Raw genomic sequence first — 24,217 nt, forward strand, 5'->3', positions numbered from 1 at the left:
ACAAATATGCATCGTGTTGCTTACTGTAAGGGCTTTAAGTTTATATTTAATACAATTATTTAATAATTGAAATATTTGTTTAAATAATAATAAAATATAATGTAATACATGTTTAATAATAAATTAATTTATATTTTATAATAAAATACATCTGGAGACAGAAATCTTATGCATTGTTGGTGTAGAATACACACATTTTTTCACTGAAAGAAACGTACTGATGGTCTGTTTCCATCTTTTTATTGATGCACTACATCAGAAGAGTCTACAATGCAAGTTTATTCCCTTTGGATAATTTCAACAACAACAACAACAAAAGCACTGCAGTCTTAAAAATTACAAAAAAGTTTAAAATACAAAATGTACATGAAATGACAATACAAGGCTCTGTAAACAGCAGCAAAACCTGTATTTCCCTTTTATTTTACAAAATGTTTATATATATATATATATATATATATATATATATATATATAAAATTCCCCCCCCAACCTTCGGAATGACATCCTGACATCCATCTTCTTCAAAGTATCAAAAATAGAGTTTTCGAGTCTGTTTGTCATCTGTCTGTAAAACAGGAACACATTGTTCGGTCTTTGGTTTGAAGAATGGGACAAAGGTGGATGTTTGTAGGGAACACGGGTTTCTGTCCCAGGATTCCCCTGTTTTCCATTTTTCCCTCCTTCGACAGATCAGTTTTAAAAGCTATTCCTAAATCAAACCAAAACAGTCAAACATCTGTGTATCAAATACAAGTTTAAGGCGTTCCTACTGTAGATCTGATAGTTTAAATTAAATAGTCAAAAGTGGCATTGATGTCACCAGTCACTACGGGTGGGCACACACACACACACACACACATATATATATGTACAAGAGCTGGCGAACGAACATATCTGCTGTTTTTCTTTGATACCAGATATTGTGCTGACGTGGTGATGTCTGTCTTTGCATAGCCTAAATGCATCCGTGTGCCTTCTCACTGCTGAAATTTTAAAAGGATTTAAAAAAAACAACAACAGTTGTCTATGAATGCTAAGGTGCTCACAAATACACTTTAGTCCTCTACACACACACACACACACAGCTCTGACAAAGAGAAAAAGATATCTAGCGTACACTGTTCTACCTTTAAGCTGCTCTATAGCATCTATGTCTAGAGGCATCAAGGTTTATTTTTTTAAAAATAGTTTATTTTGTCAAAAGGCAACAGGCAGGTTTTAGTGCATAGCAAATTTTCTTTCCAAATTTTCGTCCTTTTTTGTTTGTAACGTTTTCAATTTATAACAAGTCATTAATACCGCTCAGTCTCAAAGACCCAAATATGAAACTCTACCAGTTTCCTTAACCTCCTAGGGCTTAGCGGTCACATGCGTGGACAGCACTTTATGGAAATTCGGAACAAGAATCCACATATGTGGACGTACTTTTTCTCTAAAAGTACATCTTATCAAAAGATGATGCTTAGTTTTTATTCTAATCAGGTTCTAATAAGCCCAAATAGCAAAGAGAAATAAAAAATGCATGTAAAAAAAACAGCTTGGGCCTTAGGAGGTTAAAATAGAAAAATAAACACAGTCGTTATTACTGTCAATTTTTTAAGGCAGGGATCCGATACAAATTCTTCACAGATGTATTTCTGTCAAAACTGCAGCTACGCAGCAACACGAAAAATACATTACTTACAGAAAGATAGCACCCAATGTTCATTATGAATCGATTCCTCGAGATGAGCCTCAAAGTAAATGTACAAGTCCTTGCCTTATAACGTTTCACTTCCTTCGGACGTTCTTTATTAAACACTGATTTCATTTGATTCCCAAAGGGAAAGAAGGTACCCTCATCATCATCATCATCATCTACAATGCTTTGTTCAGGATCTAGAATGTTTGAACTATGAAACCAGATGATAATTGAAAAAAACTTTAATTTTAAGAGTTTTGTGCACCTTCAGATTCTGCAGCACTCAGCTGTCTGCTACGCGTTTTTCCCTCAGCACATTTATGTCAAGCAGCCACAAGGCGGAGGAAATGTGACTTCTTTTTTTCTTTTTAAATTCAAACTTTTTTAAGTCCTTGTAGAAAAGACAGTGAAATGCAAGGAGATTTTTCAACACAGAGCACAAAGAGAACTCAAACTAATCTTCACTGTTAATAAACACAGCTGATTAGCCAAACCCTGTAACTTATTTTTACCCTACGTTTGCACTGGCAGGTGTTTGTGTTGCTTGTGGTTTGTCTCTGAGAAATGTGTAGCCACTGATACTGATGTCGTTGATGTTTTTTATTTACTTCCGATCAGAAACTGGAGCAGCTATGTGTCGTCACTCATGAGGAAATCAATGAATTGTAGCTACTCAAAGCTAACTAGTTAGACACAAATGCACGAATCAGAGTAAAAGCAAAGCAAGCAAATCCATCAGCCATCTCTGCTATTTCCTTTTCAAGCATATTTTCCTTCATAACATCAAATATATTAAAAAGACACGAGTGTTTTACTGGGAAATACACCACTCGTATTTTTCATACGACCTACATCCGGGACATGGAGAACGAAAACTGTGACATACTGTTTGTCCCTCGTGAGGAAATCAATGAATTGTTTTGATAAATTTGGGTACTTCTTGTTTGTGAATGTGTCGATATAATAAAAAGAAAATCACACGTTGGGTTGAAGATCTGAAGTTTATCTTCTCGTGTTGAAAAACTTGCATTTTTCATATGAAATACATCACGGATCTGAGTGACGTATTTCTCGATATTTTACTCCGATGATGTCACTCCCAGTGTTTTTCCGCTGACTGGACATGCGTGTTGTCAAAATTGCAAACCGGTTCAAAATTAAAATTCTTTTGATTAACTTGCGTACAGTTATTCCACGAAATCGAGTCGTGCATGAGCTGATAGTCAATGAGGCGTGGAGCACCGAGTCGGCCATGTACGACGAGAATAAGTGGAATAACTGTTTTATTCGATCCACATTCACTGGATTTTGAGAAACGGGGCATTTTTATTTTTAGCAAATTCGATAAATAAAAACTTTATACAAAAAGTCTGACAAAATTATTTCCACTTAGGATGTAAACAAACCGGTGAAATGACAGGAGCAATTTATGAAAAATGCTAAAATAATTATTGAAAAATAAAAAAAGATATATTATTACTGTCAAATACTTTTATTCCATATATATATATTTTTTTGTATTTTTGGGGTCTTATTATTATTCTTTAGGGTTTTAGGCATTTGGCAAACAAACTTAACGGTGCATTACCGCCACCGACTGGGCTGGAGTGTGGAACAGGAGATACTGGGGGTGGGGGGGAGACAACAACTATATTCTTTTAGCTATTTCTGTTCCTTTTAAATACTTGATAATTTTTGGGGTTTTGTTTTCGAGTAGTTTTTATTTCATCCTCGGTTGGTTCAGCAACATGCTCTGCCATTTTGTTTTTCTCTACTCACGGTATATGAGCTGTAGTAGAGTAGCCAATCAGAGCATGCGATTGCTCATATCCAGTGAATGTGGACAGAATAATTTCCCCATATTTCACTCCGACGACGTCACTCCCGGTGTTTTCCCACTGACTAGATACGCATTGTCAAAATGGTGAACCGGTTCAAAATTAAGATTCTTTAGATTAACTTGTGTATTTTTTTGTTTCTGTGTCCATATAATATAAATAACATTACACAGTGTCGAAAAGATATGAAGTTTACCTTCTCATGTTGAAAATATTTTCACTTGTTTGCTTCACTCACTCGTGATATATCCACTCACCACTCGAAGATAAACTTCATATCTTCGTGCAGCCGTGTAATAACCTCTTTTTATATATATATATATATATATATATATATATATATTAGTGCTGTCAAGCGATTAAAATATTTAATCGCGATTAATGTCGCGACAGTCATAGTTAACTCGCGATTAATCGCAATTTAATCGCACATTTTTGTCACACAAAAAAACATTGTAATTCTCTTATCAGCATAAAAAAGTGAATGGGCTTGCTTTGTACCAATGTTTTTTTTATTGCAAAGCATAACACGTCTTGACACAGCCACTGCAAAGTGAAACCTAAGCCGAGCACCGGCGCGGGGCTAGCAAGAGAACCATGAGTGAAATGATCTACTGTTTGAGTTAGTCTACAACTCTAATCAGAGAGATAGGTTACACAGTGACGGTAGGCTTGACATGCTTGATTATAATATAAAGTACACTATTATATTAAGTTTAAGTTGTTCGTTGATAAATATTGCATTGAATCTGATCTTTACTGTTTCAGCTCACTTAACACATTTTGTACTTTTACACTTTCTGCCTGTTGATGCGTCGCGCTGTCCAATCGGAGGTGGCCAAATTTGCATATTACAGGAAGGATTTCTGGGATAGCATTGAGTTTACAGTTCAGAGGGATCTGGCTTCTTTAGACACTGTCTTCTTAAAACTGAATAAATATTTAAAAAGAGCCAAATTAGCCAGTCTTTTGAACGGCTCTTTTCAAAGAACGGATCACAAAGATGCGGATCCCATCAAAGAGCCATAAATCCCATCTCTACTAGCGCGCCCTGCCCGCGCTGGTTCTTTGGGGGAGGAGGGCAGAGGACTCTGGCTGTGCGGGGCGTGGCATTACAGTCTAGCTGCTATCGGTTTTCTAAGCAAAGTCTCTGTTCCAAGTTCCTGGCAGTTTCAAAAGCTTATGAAAAACCTACATCATGTCACAGAGCGTTAATCTCGCGATAAAAAAATTATCACCGTTAAAATTGAGTCAAGTTAATGCGTTAATAACGTGACATTTTTGACAGCACTAATATATATATATATATATATATATATATATATATATATATATATGTGAGTTTGTATATGACAGGACCCTGGTTTTGTGTGTAGGAAGTAAAATTGTGAGAGGGGAACTGAAGGATATTGGACCACACATGCCATCGAGTTGTTCAGAGAGGAATCATTCAAGCCAATTGTTTGGATCTGTTGCTTTCCTAATTTGCATAGAATTGAAAAAACCCCCTGCAATGTCATTTTGTTGTCGCTAAAATTCATATCACATGTCCATAGAAAATGACTGGTTGCCTGTTGCTTATTAGCATAAACACAGGGTTATGGTTACAGTTTAGCTTTTTCCTCACGGCACAGAATGCACTCTTCGTGTCAGAAACACCCCCCCCAAAAAAAACCAAAACCAAACCCTTGTACACTCTGAAAGCAGCCTTTCCAACCACGCCAATATGACCACCATATTGAACATCTGTGGGTGGTTTATCCTATATTTAAGTATGATTGTCACTTGAAAGGCACACGGGAGTATCAGCTGACACACTGACAATATGACAGATTCTCTCAACGTCTCAAACACTCTAATTTAACGTCCTGCAGTGGTATAGATTTCCTCTATAGATTCTACTCGATTGAGTTTGGGTGTACCGCGTTTGAAAACGTTACACGCTTTGCCGCACACTAGAACTTGAAATGCAAAACACGCAAACTTCAACTGTGTCTTCGGCACAGAATTCAGCTTTATGAAGAAGAAAAAAATATATAGAAAAATAAAAGAACAATACAACATGTCTGTTAAAAGCTATTTTTTCAGTCAATCCAAGCTTCTAGGCTTATAAGGCATTTGTTCAACCTGAAGAGGAGAAAGGGTGATCGTCCATGAAAAAAAAAAAAAGACACTCGAAAAGTGTGGAATGTTGCATATCATGAGCACGTCAGCAGCTTGTCCTCCAGGGGGTGCTGCTGGGACCACGCTTGTTTCAAGAGGCAGCATCAGCGATGATCAAATTCCTCTTGAATTCAATTTTCCATCCAAATTTGACCCGAAATCCAGAGCAAAGCATCTACGTACATTATGCTACATGTGGCCTTTGAGATTCTTTTTGTATTGCATATTCGTCCTGGGCTGCATAGATCGCTCTTTTCATTAGATTCAAAAAAGAAAAAAAAGCGCCTGAGAACTACTGCGAGAGAAGAAGCTGAGAAAGAAAGAGATGAACTGTTCAAACTCGGGACTGTGATTATTATTTGTAGCCACATTATCCGGCGTGTTTTTGTTTGATCGTTTGATTGCTTAGTCTGCCCGTAACATTCTCATTCTTTCGAAATGGTGCGATGCTCGGTTACTTGAATGAACGTCAGCATGAGTAGATCTTCTCCGCCTGGGTCTGGTCTCATTTGAAAGGATGTGTGTGGATGGAAGCGCTGTGTCTGTCTGCGTCTCTCGAGTCCAGAGCTCGTCGGGACTCAAAGACGTGCTGCTGTATGAGTGAGAGCAGCGGGTACCGGACTACGAGTGACCGAGCGTGCTTGAGGATCCATGAACCCCCGGAGCCTGAGACATGTCTCTGCCGATGATCTCGTTCACTACAGCAGAAGGAAAAAACAGAGCACAGTATGATTAGACTGTAGACACAGACGGCTCGCCTATTAAGACTATGGAATATACCAAGTTGTTGGATGTCATAATGATATGAGATTATCATATTCAAATTTATACAGTATTAAAAGGCCCAAGACTCAACATGTGACATGATTTTGGTGCCACACTCAGAGGAAAGTGCTGTTTACCCTCTTCCACATACATGAGCTCACAGACACACTTGATCAACTAATGTTGTGGCATCTCTGGGATTCAAACTCATCACCTCCTGACAACAGGGAAAACTACCAGTGCTCAACATCTCATTTAAAACCTTGTACCTCTGCTTTTAAGTCATAATTCTGCATTCCAGGCAAAAGTTTGTACACCCCTACTCATTCATAGGTTTTTTTTGTATTTTGTGTTTCCTACGTTGTAGGACAATACTGAAGATGTCAAAACTGTGAAATAACATCTGGAACATATATGGAGTTATGTGGTTAAAAAAAACAAAATGTGTGTCATATTTTAGATTCGTCAAAGTTGCCAGCGTTTACGTCGATGACGCTTTGCACACTATTGGCGTTATCTTAACCAGCTTCATGAGGGAGTCACCTGGAATGCTTTTCAATTAACAGGTGCCTCGTCAAAAGGTAATTAGTGGACGAGTTTCTTGCCTTTTTCATGCGTTTGAGATCAAAGACTAAATCGTAAATAATCTCATCTCATTATCTGTAGCCGCTTTATCCTGTTCTACAGGGTCGCAGGCGAGCTGGAGCCTATCCCAGCTGACTACGGGCAAAAGGCGGGGTACACCCTGGACAAGTCGCCAGGTCATCACAGGGCTGACACATAGACACAGACAACCATTCACACTCACATTCACACCTACGGTCAATTTAGAGTCACCAGTTAACCTAACCTGCATGTCTTTGGACTGTGGGGGAAACCGGAGCACCCGGAGGAAACCCACGCGGACACGGGGAGAACATGCAAACTCCGCACAGAAAGGCCCTCATCGGCCATGGGGCTCGAACCCGGACCTTCTTGCTATGAGGCGACAGCACCAACCACTACACCACCGTGCCGCCATCGTAAATAATAAAAATACTAAATAAATAAATAGCCTTATTCCATAACTGTAGTAATCCATATTACGTCAACAACTGCTCAACTAAGTAAAGAGAAACGACATTTGTCATTACTTTAAGACATGAAGTGTATTTTAGTTAATAAAAATAAATAAAAAACATTGAATTTGAAGGTATGTCCAAACTTCATGGCTGGGGATGATGATGAGTCTCGATCAGCATACATCTGACAATAAGAGCGGTTTCACAGACTTCCACTCAAGAGCGGGGCCTGGGGGAGGTGAGCTGTCTGCTCCTGATAAGAGGCTGTTGTTCTTTATTTAAATAAAAATTTAATGATTCAGGAAAGTGGCAGAGAAGGCCCAAACATATCAGCATTTCAAATATTATATTTAATTTCTTTCATAATTTCATAATAATTATTCTCTTCTAATTCAGCCTCATTTTCTATCAAATTTGCTTCAGAAATGAAAGGGTTACTGTCCTGAAAACATTAAAATTGCGTTATCCAATGAGATTGTGTTGTTTGTTGTCTCTTGGCTAAGAAGAGTTTAGAGCTGCTCACTCATTGGTTAGGACTTCATTGCCGGGACAGAAAGCCATGGCAGTGTGTGTTTATGTAGGAAGTGACAGATGAATTAACCAATCAGATTTTGATTTATAGTGGGAGGGACCAAAAATGTATTGCCCTCGGGTTTTTCAAAGGCTAACGCGCGCTTAACCGCAGCAGTGAACTCACCTTCCAGCCGGTGTAGCGTTCATCAGTAGTGTTAGCGAATGCTAATAAAGCAGCAAGCCAGTGCTCTCGAGAGCAAGTAGCACAGGCTAACGACCGAGAAACTAAGATTTCTGTCTCCAGATTCTTCTTCCATGCACGCTCGTTACAGTATCTTTCACTTAAGTATTCACTTAGTTACTTTTAAAATCAACATCGACAGCTACACACAATGGAGCGACCTGGCAGCCTGCCGCTAATCTCTTGCAAAATCCTTTGCCCTGTTGCTTTTTTGGTGTCTGGCTAAGTTTTGGCTGAGCTCAAGTCCCAGGTCTAATAGTAACGGTTTGCTACTGGGAAGTGGAAAGCGGTCGACTCTATGCCAATATCGGCTTTGCACGGTTCAGGATGATTTTAACCAGTCGATGGAGTTTTGAGCCATTTTAAGCAACCGATAAAATTCATATTTAAAAAAAAAAAAAAGGTCATTTTGTCAATATTAACACCAACACTGATGTGTTTCATCACAGTACAGTTATATCATTTAGTTTACATTCCAAAAACACATTTAAGTGTGCAGAACCTCTTTATCTTGAAGGACTGGGAGCTAGTGATGAGTCATTAATGAATGAGTCGGTTTATAATTACTCAAAGAGATGTTACGGCACATTATTTTGTTAAATGAAGTTAGAATTAGGATTCCATGTCAAGATTTCAGCCATAGTTAGGAACAGAAGACCAATCACTAGAAAAAATGGTCATTACGTAGGATTTTGGGAGCTGAAAGAAAGAAAGAGTCGACTTTTATTTCCTGATGAGCTTGGCCAAATAATCAGACTCACTGAAAAGCAGGAATCCCCATCAGCAGTGGGCACAGTGCAGTGTCATGTCTTTACCAGCAGAGATCAGTGTCGAGCCATGCTGAACCTCTGTTCGGTGTGCCAGTGGAGCGTGGTAGACCAACACCACACTCTTAAAAGCAGACGGAAAGACAGAGAGGCAGAAAAGAAAAGCCTAAACAAACTCGAGACTTTGGTATGTGACGCACTCGCTGCAAATGGAAAGTCAGGCAGAACTATTCCATTCAGCGGTTTGCAGCAGCTTAGCCACAAGTTGTCCAGCTGTAATGTGCACATTTTTGTGTGAGAGTGTCAAGGATGGCAAACTTAAAATCACACGCACAGTCATATATGTATCATGGTTTTAACGGCTTGGTGTGTACACACACACGGCTCATTTCCTTCCACCTTGGCTTTGTGAATATTGTAAAATACAGTTATATAAAATCTTTAAACATATGTTCCATATCCTGAGCAGCATTGGAGTGAGTGGAGTAATTACCTTGGCAGACTGGATGACAGATATTAAATAAATAAATCAGCATGTAGCCCAACATGGGGTCAGCTTTTTGGCAGGTCTCAGAATAAGGCCTCATTGTTACAGTGAAACCAAAGCCATTTTCCGCCAAATGTTCGATTGGCCGAGCCAACCTTCTCCACACGCTACTGGCCAACCGACGTCACCACACGTCCCCACTGTCTCAGACACAGCGGGTGGATCAGTGGGTGGCTAATCAAGTCTATGACACACAGTCAATCAACGCTTTAACCGCACAATAACTAGTCCTTCATGATCACCTACAGAAGGACGGACAGCACGGAGTAGGAAATGAGGACTGAAATACCTGAAGAGCTCAATTCTCCACAGTAGACAGATGAAAACTGAGTGCTACTAACTTTTAAGCTTGTTCAACTCGGGCAACCACAGCCATGCATTTTAAACACACTCTAAACCAGAGCTTCACACCAAGAACCAGAGCTCTGTCTCAGAAGTCTCACACCAGTCCTGACGCTCATATCCACAGAAGTGAAAATGGCTAAAAATAGCCTCAATGAGGCTGTAGCTCAAACCGGCCACTGTTGTTGTGTGTTGTTGTGTTTGGAATCTGATAAATCCCGTGGGAGGAGTAGCGATTTTTGTGAAGTTGCATATGACCCCTGTGTAGCTGCATCCATGGTAGGTGGCACCACCTGGTGAGCAATTCTTGTTGGAATATGTCTTTAGAGTCTTCTGGGTGAGTTTCAGTGAAAACATCCTAGCAGTTTACAAAGAGTAGCGTTTAAAGTGACGAGTCACGCAAAAATTTCAGACGCCTATAAAATCGTAAATATGACAGATGGCACCACGATATCGAAAGCTTTTATACATACCAACCTGAGGAACATTTCGTATGAGTTTGATCAAAATCTAGTCAGTCCTGTAGAAATAGCGATTTTCGTGAAACTGCATGCGACCCCTCTGTAGCCTCATCCATGGTAGATGGTGCCACCTGGTGAACAACTCTTGTTGGTATATGTCTTTAGAGTCTTCTGGGTGAGTTTCAGTGAAAATGTCCCAGCAATTAACGAAGAGTAGCGTTTAAAGTGACGAGTCATGCAAAAAAATTCAGATGCCCATAAAATCGTAAATATGACAGGTGGCGCCACCGTCTTGACAACTTTTATGCACACCCACCTGGGGAACATTGTAGGCGAATTTGATCGAAATCCGATCAATCCTGTAGGCGAAGTAGAGATTTTTGTAAATTGTGGACGGACGACGACAGATGATGGACGGACGATGCGTGGTCGCATAAGCAAAACAAAACAAAACCAACCAAACAAACCAAAATGTGAGCTTTATGACTAAGGTGATTTAATAAGGTCCTTAAAAAGAGGCATAATGACAAAAATAGGGAAGCTGAAGATAACATTCAAAGGTCGCATAAGCGTTTTTGGGAAATCATCACAGAATTGTGAAAATACAGTGGGGTTCTGGGAGCACGTCGAATATCTGGGGTTTTCTTCATTTAAAACTAGAAATAAACTTGAGAATTTTGAAAAATTGGAAATAAAGAAAGGAAATGTTCAACATCTTCAAGATTCTGCACTGTTTCAAATTCACTATATAAGCAAATTTGCTGTGTTTTTAATCATGTGCTCTGCTTTGTTCAGAAGGTTCAGATTTTTCTTGTGCCTCATCTCGTCCACTGATGTGCTCCAGTGGATTTTATCAAACATGGATCATCGGGTTTTAAACAAACCTGTGGAGTCCATATCAGCTCAAGTGCATACCGTCATTAAAGCAAAATAGCGATGCATGAAATACTAAGAACTTTTCAAATTCCATGAAAGCGATGGCCTAATGGTTAGAGAAGCAGCTTTGGAACAAAATGGTTGCTGGTTTGAGTCCCTGGACCAGCAGGAATGGCTGAAGTGCCCTTGAGCAAGGCACCTAACCCCCAAATGCTCCCCAGGCTGCTCTGGGTATGTTGTACGTGGCTCTGGATAAGAGCGTCTGCTAAATGCCTGTAATGTAATGAAATTCATGTACTGTAAATCTTTCTAAGATTGCACTTTTTACTCAAATGTGTTGCTGATTTGTAAAGGAAAACTTTGTATTCAATTCGAAAAGAATGCACAACAGACTGGTGGACTTATACTTTTGGACCCCACTGTCTTTCCCTTGTGTTGGAAAATCTATAAAATACTCAAGAGACTTTTAAAAATAAGTAGGACGGAGGGAGGAATGCGTTCAGAGAAAAGCAGCATGTTTAATCTGTGCGTGTTAAACTTCAGTTTTGCGAAAGAACATTCGAAACACATGACTTGTCTTTAACCTGTGATCTCGAAAACCTTCTAAATGTCAAAGGTGGCTTAATATTGTAGTGTTCAGAAGTACAGGATGTGTTGTTATTTAGACTTTCATCTTATTGTTGGTGGGTGTTATTCCCCCCCCCCCCCCCCCTTTTTTTTTTTGGTAGAGGTTAGAGACTTCTTAAAAATGCCGGGCCGCTGCCTCAGATCATCCTGTTCGTGTAGGCGTGTGTCTCTTCCTCTGGTAAAAGAGCTTCTCACACGTACAGGCCTGCAGTGGGACGAGCTGTCAAGACTTCTGCTAAATGTGTATCTGTCTCCTGAACACACACACACACACACACACACACACACACACACACACACACACACACACACACACACACAAAACTACCTTTCTGTACTTAAGCAAAAGGAATGGCATGCACACAGAGACAGCTCAGCACTTTCGGAGATGTGGGAGTTGTGAGCAGGGTGTGGGAGATGTACAAACCACACGCAGGGATTTTAGGTCTAGATGAGTGGGTGCAATAACGATGCAGTCCATGGGAGAGTACAGCATCCTTCTCAAATTCATAGACAGAATATTGAATGCAAGAATCAACAGCACACAACAATTTGACTCATATTTCGCCCTAAAATGACAACGAAAAGCTCCACACTAATCTACACAATACATTAACTCTGAAGCACGGACCCGTTTGTACGGTAACGATCATCACATTAACCATCAAAGTACACTGCAATTACACACATTTTTCTTCAGATATACAGTAAACTGTGTCAACGTTTAAAGTCTTAGCTACTTCTATAAAGCAAAGAGGTCATCAAAAGTCCAGAAATGAAATGAAAATAATTTCTGCATATAAAAAAATAACTACATAATAATCAACCTTTAACACTGTCCACCTTTTGATTTAAAACCTTGACATAGCTTTTTGTTTCAGCAGCTAGAACCAGAAAGCCCCGTTCATGCGTTTTGTTTGTGTGCCGTATTACCGAATATAACACCTTCTGAATGATTTCATCATTCAGTAAAAATAAACATTTGCAAGTTTGCTTTTTATTTATTTATAACAATGTTTATGCAGGAGGCTCTCATCACCGTGGTGTTTCTCAGAGAGGTCTTGCACATATACAATCGCATTTATCTAATAAACAAATAATATGAATCGAAAAAATTATACAAATAAAAACTACGACTGAAATATTTCTAAAATAATATGGAATATATAAATGAGTAAAATTAAGCTCATCTTAAAAACAATTTGAAATCATTATGACTCGATGCCTGTCTTACAGTAATATCTGAATTGTTCCAGTCGGTGGCTGCATGAAATATAAAACGCCATTAGCCTCAGTTAGTACGCACACGTGGCGCAAGTGTAAATCCTGACGCCGGTGTGTATCATAAAATTTTGAATTTTTTCTTCAACAATGACACGATAATGCAGAAAAAAAAACCATTCATTAGAAAATTTGTATCAAATATTTATGGGGGCTAAGACTTTTGCACAATTAGATACAGTATGGCATGACAGTGATTTCATTCCATTAAAATGATATTAAATCACTGTACTGTTCCTGTAATTTAGGATATTGGTAAATGTGTAACATCTGAATGGTGTAATAATTTAAAAAAGATTAAGCTGCTTATGTGTATCATGTGTGCATAGTGTTAAAGTGAAAATTCTGTTTACAAAGTGTGAGGGAAATAATAAAAATGAAAAATACAGCATAAATCTTGCATGATAAAAATACTACAATAATTATTGTAAATTATAAAAAAAATGCAACACACACACACACACACATTGTTATTAATTAAAAGACACTTCTTCATGTCTTAAAGTAATGACGGACGTCGTTTCTCTTTACTTAGCTGAGCGGTTCTTGACATTATATGGATTACTCCAGTTGTGGAATAGAACTATTTACTGTATTATTATTATTTACTGTTTGATCTCAAACGCATTAAGGCGGCAATAAACTCGTCCATTAATTACCTTTTGACGAGGCACCTGTTAATTGAAAAGTATTCCAGGTGACTACCTCATGAAGCTGGTTAAGATAACGCCAATAGCGTGCAAAGCGTCATCAAGGTAAACGCTGGCTACTTTGAAGAATCTAAAATATGAAACATATTGTTTTCTTAACATTTTTTTGCTTAACACACAACTCCATATATGTTCCAGATGTTATTTCATAATTTTGATATCTTCAGTGTTGTTCTGCAATGTAGAAAATACAAAATAACCTATGAATGAGTAGGGGTGTACAAACTTTTAACTGGTACTGTATGTCTCATCTCATCTCATTATCTCTAGCCGCTTTATCCTGTTCTACAGGGTCGCAGGCAAGCTGGAGCCTATCCCAGCTGACTACGGGCGAAAGGCGGGGTACACCCTGGACAAGTCGCCAGGTCATCACAGGGCTGACACATAGACACAGACAACCATTCACACTCACATTCACACCTACGGTCAATTTAGAGTCACCAGTTAACCTAACCTGCATGTCTTTGGACTGTGGGGGAAACCGGAGCACCCGGAGGAAACCCACGCGGACAACATGCAAACTCCGCACAGAAAGGCCCTCGCCGGCTACGGGGCTCGAACCCGGACCTTCTTGCTGTGAGGCGACAGCGCTAACCACTACACCACCGTGCCGCCCCGGTACTGTATGTATGTATAAATTTTATAAAATAGGTTAAAAATAAATATACATTTTAAAATAGTTTAAAAATTTTAAAAAGTTTTTTTTTTAAATTTAATTTAATTACATTTTTTTTGTGAAACAAAACCGAGACAGTGTGTCGTTGCCTCCAACTCGCACAAACACACACAAATCCACCTCCCTGGAGAATCGCTGAGCGAAGGACGAGGGCCTTGAGGTTTAGTAATTTGCGTTTTTGTTTACTTTGATCACTGATAAGATTCTTTAAGAATTTTAAAATCAATGTGAAAAGTGTATAAAAGTGTTACAGATCATCTGTTATACAGATCGAAATAAGGAAGGAAGAATATGAAGAAAGTAGGAAACGGAATAAAGGGTAAAGCAAGCATTTAAAAGGTCTCTGTTGGATAGTTTCAAATATTCTGCATCTCTAAACATACATTACTCTAAATTCTACTGGGAATAGAAGGGCAGAGGTTTATTTTTCGAGTGCCTTGATGTAGGAAGGAGCTGTGAATCAGAGGATATGTACCAAGCGTTCAAGCGATCATTTCGAAAGGGGTCAATTGGAAAGAGTAGCCTAATTATGAAAATCTGATAAAACTGCATGTTGTTTTCGTTACTGAAAAGGAAATTACACATCTAGCCTAAATACAAGCTTTCGTACTCTCAGGTGGTTTTTTTTTCCATTTCTTTAAATACACACTACACTTGTTTAGGACCTTCATTTTAAATCATTAATGCAGTCAAATTAATGCTCCACCTACAGCGAAATCGAACCTCGGTAACGAAAAGCAAACCATTTCTCTGTTTCGGTTGAGCTTTCAAAAGATATATTTCTTTATTTTTTCAATGAGGACCATGCAAATGCCCCTGCAAGATCAAAACTGTCAGCTCTTCCTGTCCTTGTGTGGGATCCAGACACAGACGAAAACGGTTCAGTAGCCTGATTGTTCCTGCTGCCAAAAGAATACATGTTGTGAGTTGTATTGTTTAGATGTCGGTCAGTTGAAGTGCACCGTTATAAATATTACGTCGAACACACACAGCCTGCACATTTGAATGACTCAGTGAAATACGGGAAGTTGGTGTTCGGCTGCGACGCTGAAGTATGTCAGAATACATTTCAGCACTCGCTTTCCCCACATGTAAGAAAGCATGATTCATCTAGAACTCCTCTCAGACGTACCACCAAGCTTTAAGTCACTCTCAGAAAGAGGGGATCCTCTTTGGAGGACTGTAGGGGGACACCCCTATTTTGCAAATGCATACAGTAACACCGAACACACTTTATGTACATGCAACGGCCAGACTGAAACTTGTAAGCAGGTGATAAATGACAAATCGACATCAGGGCAGCTCTGGATGTGAATCAGTGGATGAATGTGCGACAGCATTGGCTGCAAAGGCTGAGTGACATTTCATCTGAGCCAGACTGACCACTTAGATGGCTTCTTCAGGGCTACAAGCATGTGACACGTCCTGGTGAGCGTGAGAAGGGGGAATTTATGACTGCTCAGGGTTAACGGTAATGCATTGCTTAAGTGCCAAGAATTTAAACAAAATTCAGGAGTAATATCGACTTCCTTCAATGCTGTACTGTACCTGTGGATTCTGTTATGATAAACTGATCAAATGGTTAAATGTTGTTATTCTTCATGATTTTTAAAATGTTGTTATTCTTCATTTTATTATTATGCTTATTAAATGGCTTGTCAGTCTGAATAGCACGTTGCACTCTTAAAAAAAAAAGTACTAAACTGTACTTTCAGCTATTGAACCTTTGGTGTGTACATGTATCTTTTACCAGGAAGTCTTTAGAAGAAGAAGAAGAAGAAACCTTTATTATTTGTCACATGCACACTTCAAGCACAGTGAAATTCATCTTCTGCATTTAACCCAGCTGAAGCAGTGAACACACGCACAGAGCAGTGGGCAGCCACACCAAAGCGCCTGGGGAGCAATCAGGGGTTCGGTACCTTGCTCAAGGGCACCTCAGCCCAAGGCTGCCCCACATCAAAACCGCATGTCTTTGGACTGTGGGGGAAACCGGAGGAAACCCACGCAGACACGGGGAGAACATGCAAACTCCACACAGAAAGGCCCTCGCCGGCCGCTGGGCTCGAACCCGGAACCTTCTTGCTGTGAGGCGACAGCGCTAACCACTACACCACCGCGCCGCCCGGTTTATGTCGTGAACCTTTAAAGTAAGGCTGGGTGATAAATATTGTGATAAGTTATCAAATTGTCACAATATGCACATTGTAGATATTGTGATAGCTATTCTTTATATATAAATCTATTCTATCCACATTCACTGGATATAAGCAATCACATGCTCTGATTGGCTACTCTACTACTAGGATATCAGCTCATATACCATGAGTAGAGAAAAACAAAATGGCGGCTTTATCATCAAGTATTAAAAAGGAACAGAAATAGTTAAAAGAATATAGTTGCTTTTTCCCCTCCAATATCTCCTGTTCCACACTCCAGCCAGTCGGTGGCAGTAATGCACTTTTAAGTTGTATTGCCAACCACCAAAAAAAAAAAAAAAACCTAAAGAAGAAGAAGTACAAAATGGCGGAGCATGTTGCTGAACCAACCCCAAAAATACAAAAAAAAAAAAAAAAAAAAGCAACAACATATGGAATAAAACTCTCTTTTTTATTTTTCAAGAATTCTTATTATCATCGTATTTTTCACAAATTGCTCCTGTCATTTCGCCGGTTTGTTTACATTCTAAGCGGAAGCTTTAAATTGGTTTGCCAACTGCCAAAAAAACCCTAAAGAAGAAGAAGAAAATGTTGACCCAACCGAGGACGAAATAAAAACTACTCAAAAACAAAACCCCAAAAAATACAAAACAAGCAACAAAATATGGAATAAAAGTATTTGATGGTAAGAACATATATATATATTTTTATTTTTCAAGAATTATTATTATCGCATTTTTCACAAATTGCTCCTATCATTTCGCTGGTTTGTTTACATTCCAAGCGGAAATGATTTTGTCGGACGTTTTGTATAAAGATTTTATTTATCGAATTTGCAAAAAATAAAAATAAAAATGCCCCGTTTCTCAAAATCCAGTGAACGTGTATAGAATAAAACAGTTATTCCACTCAATCTCGTCATACACGGCTTATAGCCATCAGCTCATGTACGACTCGAGTTTGTGGAATAACTGTTCAGTATAGATTTTTAAAAACAATTACAAACCGACTGGAAGCAGCTGATGCAAGGAGTCTTCAATGTTCAATATTTTTTTATTTACTTTCATAAATAATTTTTAATGAAAAAATATACATTTTTGTCTATTAAAATGACATTTCGGAGGTTTCTTAGCCAACCTATACACTGTGATACATGTCCATTTTAGAAATATCTTCAAGAATCCTGATACGATATTTTTGTCACATCATACTTTAAATGACTCAAAAAGCTAATTAAAGGTACTTTTATGCATCTATAATCATTTTATTAAAAGGTACGCAACATTCATAATCCCATGTAAATGATACATGCTAAAAGTACAGATGTGCCCATGAGATCACTGACAAGCAAACATACCGTTTATACAGTTTTCTTTGAGAATTTAACGTAAGAAAATATCATAAAGATACACCGTGTGCTCATATGTCAAAAGTACTGGTACTGTATAAGAGCACACTTTTCAAAAGACAACTGAATAAGAAAATAAAAAATAAAACTACTTCACTGTTAAGCGCCATAGAGAGACAGACAGAGACGAAAGTTAATACAGCGTGGAAGAATGTGCAGGTTGATGTGTATGTAGTAGTTAGTTGGGTCACTGATTCATTCGTCTCACGATCCAGGAAGTGATTCACTCCTCCACTGTCCTCGCCATGACTACCATCACGAGTCCCTGCTCACTGCTCGAGTCGCACCAGTGCCTCGCAATTAAATATGCACTGCAAAAAATGATATCTTAGCAAGTGAAAATATCTTGAATATAGTTGAAACGATCCAGCATTTCCTATTAGAAGAATACAAGACACCAATTCTGAGATGATTAAACCTCGTTCTAGATTGCAACCAACCCATTCCAAGATGTCTTACCAAGTAAAAATTTCCGTCCACGCAGAAAGATCATTTCACTAGTATTAAGTAATTTTCTCCTCAAATTCAGTTTGAAATTTTTTGCAGTGTGAAAATAAAGCAACCAAACAGAAGAGAACTGACTCATGCGAGGAGCCCTGGTGTGAAGCTCATTTTAATTCTTTAACACGCTGCCTGGTGTTTTATTAAGCCAACCAAGCATCCTCCACTTGCTCACAAAGCACCTGACTTTTACATGACCTTGGTATTTAATCTGCATAAAATTTCTGCTTTATTACAAGCCTGCGCAATTAAAAATAGACTTGTCCAAGCAAACAATATTCATGCAGCAAAGACGAGCAAAACAAATCTGAATCAGTTTCCTGCCAAGAGCGCATCGCATGAGATGACATCGTGGCAAAGACCTGCTGATAAACATCTGGAGTGGAGGCGAATTTTTCGAAGATTTTTAAAATAGTACGAGCTTAAAGTTGGTCTATCTGCAGAATATTTTGCTCGTTTCAGACATTTATTTTTTAGCAATAAAGAAAATTATCTGAAAACAGAACGAGATGAATGCAAGCTTAACAGGTTATTTGATAATCAGGGTCAACTTTTCAGGTCCACAATCATCCAAAAATCAAACCTCAGATTTTTGTGTTTCTCTGCTGCCAAAAATGACCTTTTGAGATGGAAATGAACGGCAGAATTTCAGAGCTACAGGTCATATCCTGAGCGTGTTACTTATGATGATAAGATGGCATATAGTGACTGTATTTCTAAAATTGACCACCTTTCTTATAGCCAGCCCACCGCGAGTTGGCCAAGTGGTTAGCGTGTCCGCCTCTCGATTGGGAGATCGTGAGTTCTACTTACGGTCGGGTCATACCAAAGACCATTATAAAAATGGTACCTACTGCCGTCTGGCAAGGCATGCTGCAATACAGATGCGAGTAGGGAGTCAAACTCTCGCGGTTACCAGAGGACTAGCCTCCCACTGTAACCCTAGCTATGTAATGTCTGTGTATGTCTCCTAGCTATGCGCCACATGGCGTGGGAAGGATTTTGATTTGATTTGATTCTTATAGTCCACAAGAGTAAGGGATACAAAGTGAAAAACTCTTCAAATGGACGTGACGTATGGTAAGTTCAAATTTTCAAGTCCTGTGCAGTGATGTTTGTTTGTACACGGTGGTAACTGTAATAACAACCGAAGTGGTGATGATCGGTGTGGTTTTCTGGAGAGGACACTTTCTAACAGACTCGCATTTCAACCAAATGTGAAGCTCTGCTGCAAATCAAATGTGTATCATATCTGTTTCAAGTCCTGTTTTTTACTGAGCAACAACAGAGTATTCTGCTTCAAAAGAGACAAATATTTTCTTAAAATCATTCACAACCTCATCATATGGTGAGTGATTTACAGAGAGGATATTTTTGACGGATAAAGGATCCTGTCAGAGGCACTTAGTTTACAAAAAAAAAGTAACTTCCACTTAAATATCTTTCTATTGTGAATGAAAGTACTGTATTTATTTTTTTCGCGGTCCGGTTTCCATCAAATCGTGCACTCTGATTGGCTCGCAAGCGGTCCGGAATCCTACGATCCGGACCCCGGTTACAGACCTTTGGCGACTTGCTCATTCACGACAACAACAAACATAGTAGCAATTTTTCGTCAAAATTTTTTTTGCATTTCTCAGTATAATAGCATTGATTTTACAGCATGGATAGCGATAACGACAGAGTTCACAGCAAAAGTGAGTTTTACTACCCTGATGAAAACGAAATAAAAGAAAACGAGCTTGTAGCAGGTTTGTTCTAAATATGGTTTCCCTTTCGGGCGCTCTCATTTTCTGTTAGAATTTGGTAAGGAAAAAAATAAATATATTATTTACCAGCTTAAGGTCGGTCCGTATCGTGAAATACCGTGACCTCGGCCCAGAGGCCTCGGTCAGTATTTTCAAGACCTCGGTCACGGTATTTCACAATACGGATCTCCCAGCTGGTAAATTTTGTATCCCAAAGTAAAACCTAGTTAGTGCTAAAAAATGCAATTCTGAATTTGAGCAGTAAAATCTAAGTGTAATAATTAAAATATAATTAAATGAAATGGCTATGAGGTCAAAACTGAGCCGTATTTGACTCTTAAACATATTTATAAGAACGTATAAGAGACATTAGTGCTGTAGGTAGGGCTGGTGTGTCCCTGTAAAAATAAAGTACAAGAAACTCCAGCTGTATTTATACTGGACCTAGTTGGTGTTATTCAAAAAGACAACCATGATTGTGAAACAGCCCTAAAATAAAAGTCTAGAAATATACTTACAAACGTTAGATTTGTTTATGATGGGAAATATTCGATACATCATCTGAAATTTTCACCCGATATGATTTTCTTGCAGAATATGAACATGCCTGTGCACGGTGTCACATTCCGCCTCATGAGTGTACTGCGAAAGCTGCTACGTGGAAATCTCTGATGTATTAGTTGATTGTTAATGATTCACACCCCTGGATTTCCCTCCACGCATTCTCCATTTCCTGATTTGTATTAGTGACTCAACATGATTGACGAGGGATGACGAATGCTATGATGCATCATTTACACATCGAATGTAAACATGACCTACTATAAATATGGAGCACTTGCATGTGACGTCACAGCCGATCCAGATTGTGACAGACGCCATCTTGTCGGTCAAACGCCATATTTCCACCTTCTACTTCTACTTCTGCTTCTACCTTTTCTTCTGGAAAACCCTACTATATACAATTCTACTACAACGGCTGCGGCTACAAGCTCTCCCTACCTGTGCACGTTTTTTATGTTTTTTGTGTGTATTTTTGCGTGTTGTTCATCTGTACCGGACTTCAATATCCACTACAACCGTATGGACTTACTGGACATGGGTTTCCAGCAGAAAATGACGGTTTGTAGCGATTTCCATCGCATGCACAACATTCCGGACGAGATAGCGAGACCAGCGGGGTCTCCGTGGATTGTTATCGGAAGCAAAGCGAAGGAGGCGGCGTCGGGAGCGGAAGCAAAAGCGAGGCTGCAGAGCCGGCCTGCTGACTAAGCTCAGAAAACAGCCACTCAAACCTCCACTGCTAAGCCTCTATCTCTCCAACGCCAGATCCATGGTAAACAAGACGGACGATTTGGAATTACAGCTGGAATTACCTTATTCTATTCTATTCTATAATCAGCTGGTCAGTGCAGTACTAGTAATACTTAAGTGACTTACCCATCCAATGAGGTTTATTTTCTTGTTTACAAGATGCCACATCTGAGTCGCTGACAAATCCTGAATTTCTGTAAAGATAACTGTCCAGAGATTTATAAGCACGCAGTGCTTCACCACTGAACAGCGAGGGAAAGTTAATGAGGTAATTATACACGTCTGGGTATTCCACCTCTGGCAGTTCCATATCCACTGACACGGTCGTGAAAACTCCGTCCGGAAAGCCATAAGGGTCACTAATCTGTAGATCGTTTATTTTAGACATATATCTAGTTATCTGTTCATTAGAAAAATGAGCCGTGTAGTCCGCCGGTTGAAATTGATCCATTCTGTACACGAGTGCAGCAGTATTCAGCTGTGTTGTTGCCCGACAAGATGGCGTCTGTGTACTTTCCGGTTACGTGACTGCAAGATCTCTATTCCTAAACATCTCTTAGTTAAATAATGGCTTTTATGGCTTACTTTGTCTTGTATGTAAAAGAAAATCCAATGAGTCCATGTTCTACCAAAGCCAGCATGTTTACAGTTCATAACCAAATACGCTTGATTTTTTTTTTTTTTCAAATAAGGTTTATACACCGACTGGGAAACAAAAAACGAAACAGTGACAGCTGACTAAAAGATTCTGAGTGAAAAATGTAATTGTTTTTGCAAACAGTGCAATGAGTGGGAAGGTGATTTCCCTATCGGTTGCTGTTTTTATCCAGAACAAGTCTAGAGTTCAAGTAAACTGTAAGAAGTTGTTTTAGCTGGGTCCAGAATGATAAACAGGACCGCTGACGATGTGAGAATTTTTCTGATGTTCTACGCAGAAGTAATCTATTTCCAAAGTAATGGAGAAATTGTGAAATATACAGTGAAATGAGAAAATGTAGTAGGAAATCAGTAGATGTGTAGTAATAAACTAATAACTTGATCCCAAAATACTTTATATTAAAATAAAATTAAAAAATCATTTAAATATACACTGTAAAATACCCTGTATGCCTGTAGTATATAATACTGAATAAAATAAAAAGCTTGTAAATGAGTCATTTTTTGGTGGAAGTTAGCTGAAGCTTCGTGGTTTTGAAAATCAAAATTGAAACAAACGCAGCACAGAGACCGGATTTTCTCCTCTGAGCAATTATTTCACTTAAAGCGGCAGAAATGTTGGGAAAACTTTACTGACCTCACCTTTAACACGACTAATGATTGATTACATGTTGTTGAAAGGCTGTGTACGGACGTAAATACAGATCGTGGCGCTAGCCGACCTCACCTTATTTATGCAACCTGCTAATTACAGGAACAAAGAGAGAGTGTTCATATTGATTTATTAAAACTACCTAAGCACTGGGATTCCCCCACAATGACAGATTATTCCTGATCAGATCAGTGAGCTGAACTTGTCTTTCTTGTAAAACAGAGTTTTCGAGATTCTCCAGACCGCAGGCATGCAGTATTGTTTGAAGTTGAGCGAATTCTGATCAGCTGATATATATATATATATATATATATATATATATATATATATATATATATATGTTTTGCCTTCTGGGCTTCTGGCAAGTATGTGTGTGTATATAGACACACACACACTTGCCAGAAGCCCAGAAGGCAAACCTTTTGGAGATGTTTGTGATGTGGCTTACAACAGAGCTGCAAGTGACTATCCTTTCCCAAAACACTCGCATAGGCACTTTTAATGGTTCATTAGAGCTCATTTGCTGGAGATCATGATCATGTTCATGAGGAGGAGGAGGATGACGATGACAGCATCGTGATTTTTATCCTTTTGTGCAACATAATGCAGTTTATGCGGCATCAAATCCATGACACACAGATTATCTCATCTCATTATCTCTAGCCGCTTTATCCTGTTCTACAGGGTCGCAGGCAAGCTGGAGCCTATCCCAGCTGACTACGGGCGAAAGGCGGGGTACACCCTGGACAAGTCTCCAGGTCATCACAGGGCTGACACATAGACACAGACAACCATTCACACTCACATTCACACCTACGGTCAATTTAGAGTCACCAGTTAACCTAACCTGCATGTCTTTGGACTGTGGGGGAAACCGGAGCACCCGGAGGAAACCCACGCGGACAACATGCAAACTCCGCACAGAAAGGCCCTCGCCGGCCACGGGGCTCGAACCCGGACCTTCTTGCTGTGAGGCGACAGCGCTAACCACTACACCACCGTGCCGCCCACACACAGATGAATAATCTGATAATCAGTTTCTTGAAACGTACGGATCTTTATATGAAAAATGTTTTCCTAAGAAAAGCGCAAAAATTTTCAACTATTCTCGGAAAAAACCTTGGTTAAGTAGTGGACTATTAAAGTCCATACGCAGAAAAAACAAGCTTTATGCTAAGTACGTCAAGAACCCTACACCCCTTAACCACAGTGTTTACCGAAATCAGC

At 39.1% G+C, this 24,217-nt stretch overlaps 1 protein-coding gene across 1 annotated transcript in view; it reads right to left on the minus strand.

Annotated features, from left to right (window-relative positions):
- Positions 1-428: 428 nt before the first annotated feature.
- Positions 429-24,217, minus strand: part of nfatc3a (nuclear factor of activated T cells 3a) — a 163,565-nt gene continuing 139,776 nt past the window's right edge. Inside the window, exon 10 of the mRNA XM_060911502.1 lies at positions 429-6,382. Within this exon, the coding sequence (XP_060767485.1) occupies positions 6,306-6,382 (77 nt within the window). The 3' untranslated portion in view covers positions 429-6,305. The remainder of the gene's footprint in view (positions 6,383-24,217) is intronic.

Source organism: Neoarius graeffei, chromosome 27 (assembly GCF_027579695.1).
Source record: "Neoarius graeffei isolate fNeoGra1 chromosome 27, fNeoGra1.pri, whole genome shotgun sequence".
NCBI lineage: Eukaryota > Metazoa > Chordata > Actinopteri > Siluriformes > Ariidae > Neoarius > Neoarius graeffei.